Source organism: Netta rufina (assembly GCF_964035555.1).
Source record: "Netta rufina genome assembly, chromosome: 18".
NCBI lineage: Eukaryota > Metazoa > Chordata > Aves > Anseriformes > Anatidae > Netta > Netta rufina.
Window position 1 is genome coordinate 4,017,372 of NC_140142.1, and position 8,601 is coordinate 4,025,972.

At 49.5% G+C, this 8,601-nt stretch overlaps 1 protein-coding gene across 1 annotated transcript; it reads left to right on the forward strand.

The window, feature by feature from the left end:
• On the forward strand, nt 1-921 carry LOC311216254 (olfactory receptor 14C36-like; the record flags this gene model as incomplete). Its single annotated transcript, XM_084297796.1, has 1 exon — nt 1-921. The coding sequence occupies one exon, from the start codon at nt 1-3 to the stop codon at nt 919-921; it is 921 nt and encodes a 306-aa protein (XP_084153922.1).
• Nucleotides 922-8,601: the final 7,680 nt, after the last annotated feature.

The window sequence follows — 8,601 nt, forward strand, 5'->3', positions numbered from 1 at the left end:
ATGTCCAATGTCAGCTCCATCACGGAGTTCCTCCTGCTGGCATTCGCAGACACACGCGAGCTGCAGCTCCTGCACTTCGCGCTCTTCCTGGGCATCTACCTGGCTGCCCTCCTGGGCAACGGCCTCATCCTCAGCGCCGTAGCCTGCCACCACCGCCTCCACACCCCCATGTACTTCTTCCTCCTCAACCTCGCCCTCCTCGACGTGGGCTGCATCTCCACCACTCTGCCCAAAGCCATGGCCAATGCCCTCTGGGACACCAGGACCATCTCCTATCAAGGATGTGCTGCTCAAGTTCTCTTTTTTGTCTTCTTCTTTGCTTCAGAGTATTCAATTCTAACTATCATGGCCTACGACCGCTACGTTGCCATCTGCAAGCCCCTGCACTACGGGAGCCTCCTGAGCAGCAGAGCTTGTGCCCAGATGGCAGCAGCTGCCTGGGGCAGTGGCTTTCTCTATTCAGCCCTGCACACGGCCAACACATTTTCTCTCCACCTCTGCCAAGGCAATGCTGTGGACCAGTTCTTCTGTGAGATTCCCCAGATCCTCAAGCTCTCCTGCTCAGATGCCTACCTCAGGGAAGCTGGGGCACTTGTGTTTAGTTTTTCTTTAGCATTTGGTTGTTTTGTTTTCATTGTGGTGTCCTATGTGCAGATCTTCAGGGCAGTGCTGATGATGCCCTCTGAGCAGGGACGACACAAAGCCTTTTCCATGTGCCTCCCTCACCTGGCCGTGGTTTCCCTCTTTGTCAGCACTGTCATGTTTGCCTACCTGAAGCCGCCCTCCATCTCCTCTCCATCCTTGGACATGGTGATGGCAGTTCTGTACTCGGTGCTGCCTCCAGCACTGAACCCTCTCATCTACAGCATGAGGAACCAGGAGCTGAAAGCCACACTGAAAAAACTGATTCTATTTACTTAGCAATAAATTGGCTATCTCACTTTTCTGGTTTTACTCACGTTAATCTCAGGCAGTTTGTGAGCTTCAGGTATAGCATTCTTTAAAATTCTTTTTCCAGTTAGATGTTTGCTTTCATTCCTCTTTTCCAGATGACCAGTCCTCTGTGAACCCAGAGGCTTTCTCTGAATGTGTTTATCCCTAAATGACACCTGGCCTCTGTTCTGGTATCTTGTTCATAAAATGAAGTTGCTCATGCTTAGTGCTCTTCTTCCCAATCTGGAGTGCAGAAGACAATCAGGAAATGCCAGGCTTAAGGTATCGATCTTGTACTTGGGTTTCACCTGGACACAGGGACATGGGGGCACCAGGTTTTGGGTGAGGGAGTGAGGGCTGGACTGAGTTGTAACTGGTGGATGCCCAGTGCCCCTGGAGAACCTGACCCTTCAAGAAGCAGCTTCTTGGGATTGAAACGTGAGAGGACCGGTGGCATCAAGGAGGTATTTGGAGCCACCAGGATATCCTAAGGCTTCTCCTGGGATATTGAGTGCCTTGTGTTGGGTGGGCAGTGAGTGGATCTTCACAGTAAAGCTAAGCCAAAGGATGGATTTGCTAAAGGGAGCTCTGCAATGCCAGGGCACAAAGCTGGGTAACAGCACAAAAGTCTCAGAGGCCTTCAGTGAACAAGTGGAAAAGACCAAAAGACTGGGTGAGCAAGCAAAGTCAGGGAGGTGGAGAGAGGTGGGCAGGGGCTGAGCTGGGCTGGTCAGTGCCCGGCAGAGGGCAACAGCAGCGTCAGGGAGCAGTGGCAGCATGCAGGGGAGGGCTCCCAGTAGGGCTTGGTGCTGATGAGCCAGGACTGCGCGAAGGGAGCCCAGAGCTGCAGGGGCAGGGGAGAGGAGGCCGCTCTGGGCCCTTGCTGACCTGGGCAGAGGAGGAAGGGGACCCAGGGCATTCGTCCCCTCCCCGCAGCCTGTCAGCACGTCTACTGAAGGCCAGGGTGGCTGCTGCAGGAGCAGGGAGCTCAGCATGGCCCTTGCAGCCCCCTGCCCTGGGCCTGCCTCTGCCCTTGGGCTCGGCCCCGGCCTTGGCTCTGCTGGCAGGAGCGCTCTTGCCATGCGCTTCCTGGCCTCCCCTCGCCTGCGCACAGCTGCTGCCAACTCAGGCTGCTGGCACAAACATGTCCTCACCAGCAGCAACACCCCTTGGGCTGCTTCTGCTGGCCTCCTCAAACCCACTGCCTTGACTCCTTGTCTCCACTGGGCCCCAAATCCTGCACTGAAATGCATCCCTTGGCTGTCAGTGCCCTCTCCCCTGCCGTGCTGGGACGTGTTTCCATTGGGCCGTCTACCAAACAATGTAATAAATACTATGAGCAGGACTAGAAGGGTCTTTTTTCTAGCCAGGGGAAGGCGGGGAGGAAAGGGACAATTTGGTTTACTGGACTGTGTATATTTAATGGCCTGGCACAACAGACCCACAAATGTGTCAGGCTCCTCTGGACCACAGAGTACCCTAATACCATCAAGCTAGAAAGAGGTAGAACCCACCTGTATTTATGGAGTGACAGGGGCATCCCAAGAGATAACTGTACTGGAGTCTACCTTGCTTGGCCTTCCACAGAATCCTTCTGTTGGGGGTTTGCTGAGGGGTGAAGAACAGCAGGTGCCAATGGCTACCATGGTGGCACACCTGAGGCAGTGTCACGCTAACCGAGACTCCCTGATTGCCATCCATGAGCTGGGTCATTGACTGGAGAGCCAAGGTGTAGATGTAGAGCTTGGGAGTGTGGTTTAGTGATGGACTTGTCAGCACTAAGGTAAAGTTGCCTGACCTGGGTTACACATCCCAGAGTAGTGTCAGGCACAATGCAATTCTTTTTGCCTTCTGCATCTATAGCACAGGAAGAAGGACTTTGCCCTACTCTATTGACTGGGCAGGTCTTTTCACTCTACTCAATGTAGGTTTCTGTGTGGGGAAAGGGACACTTTCCCAAAAGCGGCCAAGCTCATGGGTAGAGCTACAGCCACTTGAAGATATATTTTCTTTAATTTTCTTCCTCAGTTTTCCACAGAAGACCCAATAGAGACTATGGATGTCCAGGTGTCTACTGAGATTCCAGCTGAATTTCTCAGGATCCTACGGTCATTTCAAATTTATTTTATTTTATTTTATTTTATTTTATTTTATTTTATTTTATTTTATTTTATTTTATTTTATTTTATTTTATTTTATTTTATTATATTTTATTTTATTTTATTTTATTTTATTTATTTTTTATTTTATTTTATTTTATTTATTTTTTATTTTATACTTTTATTCTTTCCCAAGGAACCCCTGAATTGTCTTAGAAAGGGTTTCATGTTCTGGGCTGGGCTGCATTAAGAGGGACAAAGACCACTGTTGGCAGTGGAGGTGTCAGACCTCCAGACTGCTTTTCTTCCCGATGGAGTCCTCCAAAGAAATCACCCTGGATGAATAGCAATACGAGAATGATGTTCAAAACTGAAATGCAGCAAAATTCAGCCTTTGAAACAAGAAATTTTTTTTTATTGGTTGCTCTTTGAAATCTTCCTTAATTACATCTTGCAGCTCTGCAATTAGCTGCAAAAGGAATGAAGGCTTGAAGAAAACTATCAAAGAGATGTTAGGAGTTTCTGCATTTTAATGAGTTCCATGGTGTATTTTGGTGCTGAGTCTATGAAGCTCAGGTACTGAGAGGGGAATGATGCAACTGCTAGAGAAAGTAAAGTCAGAAGGACAAGTTGAAGTGACTTGGAGTATTAATGGGCCCCACTGAGGGCTGTTACTAACAAAGCCTTCCCAGGGCCTTGTTAGGGCAGATAATTGGAGGCCATGGTTACAGCCAGGCAAAGCACTGTGCTGAGAAAAGTCTTGGTTGGTTTTGGTGATGCAGATGGGCCAATGGTTGGCCCCAGGCACTGCAACAGGAGATCATGCACCCCACGTCTGCCTCAAGGCTCTTTCTGGGGTCTGTGGGATGTGGTGGGCAGTGTGATGCCATGAGAACAACACTGGTGTTACACCTCCAAGGTGCTGCACAGGGTTGAAAGGAATCGATGAGGCCTCATCACAATGAATAAAATATATTTCCTCATAAACTCTAGCCAAGAGGACAGAAATTTCAGGGCTGTTGGGCCTGCCATTTCTACCAGCACCCTCTGCCTTCCCCTCTGCAGGCTTTCCTATCATGTGCCACAGTCTGACCTATTTCCTTGCAGTCTGCAGACACCAATCTCAGTTCACCATCTTGCTTTCATGCCTTGCTTTCACTGATGTCTCGTGAGCCCTCATCTTGAAAGACAAAGTGACGGTCTAATCAGAGCGTGACCTCTGGCACCACAGCAATATACTTTCAGGGACATTTCTTCCTCCTTGTGGCCAATGCTTAACTTCCGAGGTGCACTCTGTGGAAGTTTTTTCTTCTGCTCTTTCCTACTACCAAAGAAAGCTCCATCAGGGTGGAAACCACTCCTCAAGTAGGCATCCCAACCCAGCAGGCTCCTTGCGGCCTCTCAGCCAACCAGACACAAGTCACCTCAGCAGCAGCTTCCAAGCCAGGGGCCTGCTGCTGGCCTTGCAGCTTCTTGTGGAGACACAGCCAAGCCTTGTGCCTGCTGCTATGCAGTCATGGACTCAAGCAGAAGGGACAGGACAACCCATGTTGGGGCCTTCTTTCTGCCTGGGTCCTCCTGGGTGTGTAGGCAGAGGGGATCCCCCAGTCAGCATGCCAAGCAGGTGCCTTCTGCTGGCCTAGCAGGGCCACTGCCAGTTGTCAGCCCAAAAGTGCAGCTCCCAGGGAGAAGTCAAGGGTGACCTGCCACCTCCAGAAAGAAGTGACCTCCCAGTCCCTTTCTGAGACACGTTCCTGCTGCTGCCCTATCAAGTGCAGAGACAGAAGTGACCTCACAGTCCCGGCCACAGTCACATTCCTGCTGCTGGGGCAGGAGTCTGGTGGTTTTACCGTGTTAGGAAGCTAAACACCACAATCGCTCTCTCACTCCCCCTCCTTAGATGAAAAAGGGACGAAGTAAAGTAAAGTACAACTAATAATTATTAAATAATAAAAATTAAAGAAAAATTACTATGAACTAAACTATTTAACTAAAGAGAAAAAAAGGGTACGGGGAAAAAGGAGGCTGAAAGTGAAACATAAATAAACAAACAAAACAAATAAAGGCTATGTGGAAGTGCAGAGGAAAGAAATTCCTCTCTACTTCCCACAAATGTGCCATGCTTGACCATGTCCTTGAAGCAGGGCCTCAACACACATAGTCGGTGTTCAGAAGGCGGACCGACATTTTCCCAACGAGAGCCCACACCTCCCCTCTTTTTCCTGTTTCCACCTTTTATTACTGAGTGTGACATCATACGGTATGGAATATCCCTTTGGTTGATTTAGGTCAGCTGTGAGGTTGCTTTTCTCACTTTTTTTTTCCCACCTGCTAGGAGGGTTAAAGAGAGTCCTGATGCTGTGTGAGCACTGCTCAGCAGCAGACACAACACTGGTGTGATCCCACTGCTGTTCTAGCTCCACACGCAGAGCACAGCACTGTATGGGCTGCTGCAGGGAAAGTTAACATCCCAGCCAGACCCAGTACAGTAACTTTGTTTGGACGTTGTTGTCCATACAAAATACATGAAGGCTCTCCTCAGAGCTTTTAACCAAGATTTTTGGTTAGTCCAGCTGGCATCCTTACAAGTGGTGTCCCTGAGAGGTTGGTACTGGGACCTATCTTGTTTAAGGTCTTTATTGATGACCTAGATGAGGGGATTGACTGTACCCTCACTAAGTTTGCAATGACACCCAGTTGGGAGGTAGTGTTGGTCTGCCTGAGGATCTGTAGGTGGCCCTTCAGAGGGATCTGAATAGGCTGGATTGCTGAGCTGAGGTTAATGGGATGAGGTTCAACAAGGCCAAGTGCAGGCTCCTGCACTTTGGCCACAATAACTCCATGCAATGCTATAGGCTTGGGGCAGAGTGGCTAGAAGACTGTGAAGAGGAAAAAGACCTGGGAATGTTGATGGACGCTTAGCTGAACACGAGCCAGCCGTGTGCCCAGGTGGCCAAGAAGACCAAGGGCATCCTGGCCTGTATTAGAAATAGTGCAGCCAGCAGGAGCAGGGAGGTGATCATCCCCCTGTACTCTGCTTTGGTGAGGCCACACCTTGAGCACTGTGTTCAGGTTTGGGCCCTTCATTACCAGAAGGACATCGAGGTCCTGGAACATGTCCAGAGAAGGGCAACCAAACTGTTGAGGGTTCTAGAACACAGGACATATGAGGAGCAGCTGAGAGAACTGAGATTATTTACTTTGGCGAAGAGGAGGCTCAGGGGAGACCTCATTGCACTCTACAACCTTGTACAGCTAATTGCAGAGCTTGCAAGATGTAGTTAAGGAAGAAGATTTCAAAAAGCACCTAGTGAAAATATCTTTTGTTTTTAAAGGCTGAATTTTTCTGCATTTCAGTTTTGAGCATCATTCTCCTATTGCTATTGATCCAGGGGGACTTCTTTGGAGACCTTTATCAGGAGGAAAAGCAGAGTCTGGAGGTCTGACATCTCCACTGCCAGCAGTGGTCTTTGTCCCTGTAACTGCAGCCCAGCCCAGCACGTGAAACACTTTCTAACACAAGTCATGGGTTCCTTGAGAAAAAAATAAAAATAAAATAAAATAAAATAAAATAAAATAAAATAAAATAAAATAAAATAAAATAAAATAAAATAAAATAAAATAAAATAAAATAAAATAAAATAAAATAAAATAAAATAAGTTTGAAATAAAATAAATTCAAAAAGACCATTGGAACCTGAGAAATTCAGCCTGAATCTTACTAGAAAACTGGACATCCATGGTCTCTCTTGGGTTTTCTGTGGAAAACTCAGAATGAAAACTAAAGAAAATATTTCTTCAAGTGGCTGTAGCTGTACATATGAGCTTGGGGAAATTGGCCCCTTCCAGCCACGGAAAACAAAACTGAGTAATGTGAAAAGAGCTGCCCAGTCAATAGAGTAGCTATTGACTGGGCAGCTCTTTTCACAAGGCAGATATCCCAAAACCCCATTGGTGGTGCCCTCTTGGAACTTTGCAGTACCCTCTCCCGAAGCAGTCTACGCCGAGGATGCACAGGAGGATGTCTCTGGGCCAGTCCCATTGGGGTGCTTGTGCCATTCCTACCCAATTAGACTCAGTTCAACCTCCAGTACAGTTAACTGCTGGGATCCCCCTGTCACTTGAGAAATATAGGTGGGTTCTACCTCTACCTAGCTTGATGGCATTAAGGTACCCAGTGTACCGGTGTCCAGTAGAGCCTGATACATTGGTGGGACTGATATGCCAGGCCATCAAATATACCTAGTCCAGTAAAGCCGACAGTCCCTTTTCTCCCCTTCTCCACCTGTCTGGAAGCAAGACCCCTCTAGTCCTGCTCCCAGTATTCATTACTGTGTCTGGTAGAAGGCCCACTGGAAAGCACGTCCCACCATGGCAGGGGAGAGGTCACTGAGAGCCAAGGGATGCATTTCGATGCAGAAGTTGGGACCCAGCAGAGACAAGGAGTCAAGGCAGTTGGGTGGGGGAGGCCAGCAGAAGCAGCCCAAGGGGTGGTGCTGCTGGTGAGGACACGTTTGTGGCAGCAGCCGGAGTGGGCAGCAGCTGTGCGCAGGCGAGGGGAGGCCAGGAAGCGCATGCCAAGAGCGCTCCTGCCAGCAGAGCCAAGGCCGGGGCCGAGCCCAAGGGCAGAGGCAGGCCCAGGGCAGGGGGCTGCAAGGGCCATGCTGAGCTCCCTGCCCCTGCAGCAGCTGCCCTGGCCCTCGGCCTCCTCTCCCCTGCCCCTGCAGCTCTGGGCTCTCTTCGCGCAGCCCTGGCTCTGCAGCACCAAACCCTGCTGGGAGCCCTCCCCTGCATGCTGCCACCGTTCCCTGACGCTGCTGTTGCCCTCTGCCGGGCACTGCCCAGCCCAGCCCAGCCCCTGCCCATCTCTCCCCATCTCCCTGCCCTTGCCTGGTCACCCAGTCTTTTGGCCCTTTCCACTTGTTCACTGAAGCCCTCTGAGACCCGTTCTGTGCCCTGGCATTGCAGAGCTCCCTCTAGCAAATGCATCCTTTGGCTTAACTTTACTGTGAAGATCCACTCACTGCCCACTCAACATAAGGCACACAGTGTCCCAGGAGAACCCTTAGGATATTCTGGTGGTTCACAATACCTCCTTGATGCCACCGGTCCTGTCACGTTTCAAACCCAGGAAGCTGCTTCTTGACCTGTCAGGGTCTCCAGGGGCACTGGGCATCCACCAGTGACAACTCAGTCCAGCCCTCGCTCCCTCACCCAAAATCTGGTGCCCCCATGGCCCTGTGTCCAGGAGGATCCCCAGTACAAGACCGAGACCTTCAGCCTGGCATTCCCTGATTGTCTTCTGCACTCCAGATTGGGAAGAAGAACCCTAAGCATGAGCAATTTAATTTTACTAACAAGATACCAGAACAGAGGCCAGGTGTCATTTAGGGATAAACACATTCAGAGAAAGCCTCTGGGTCACACAGAGGACTGGTCATTTGGAAAAGAGGAATGAAAGCAAACATCTAACTGGAAAGAGAATTTTAAAAAATGCTATACCTAAAGGTCACAAATTGCCTGAGATTAACGTGAGTAAAACTAGAAAAGTGAGATAGCCAATTTATTG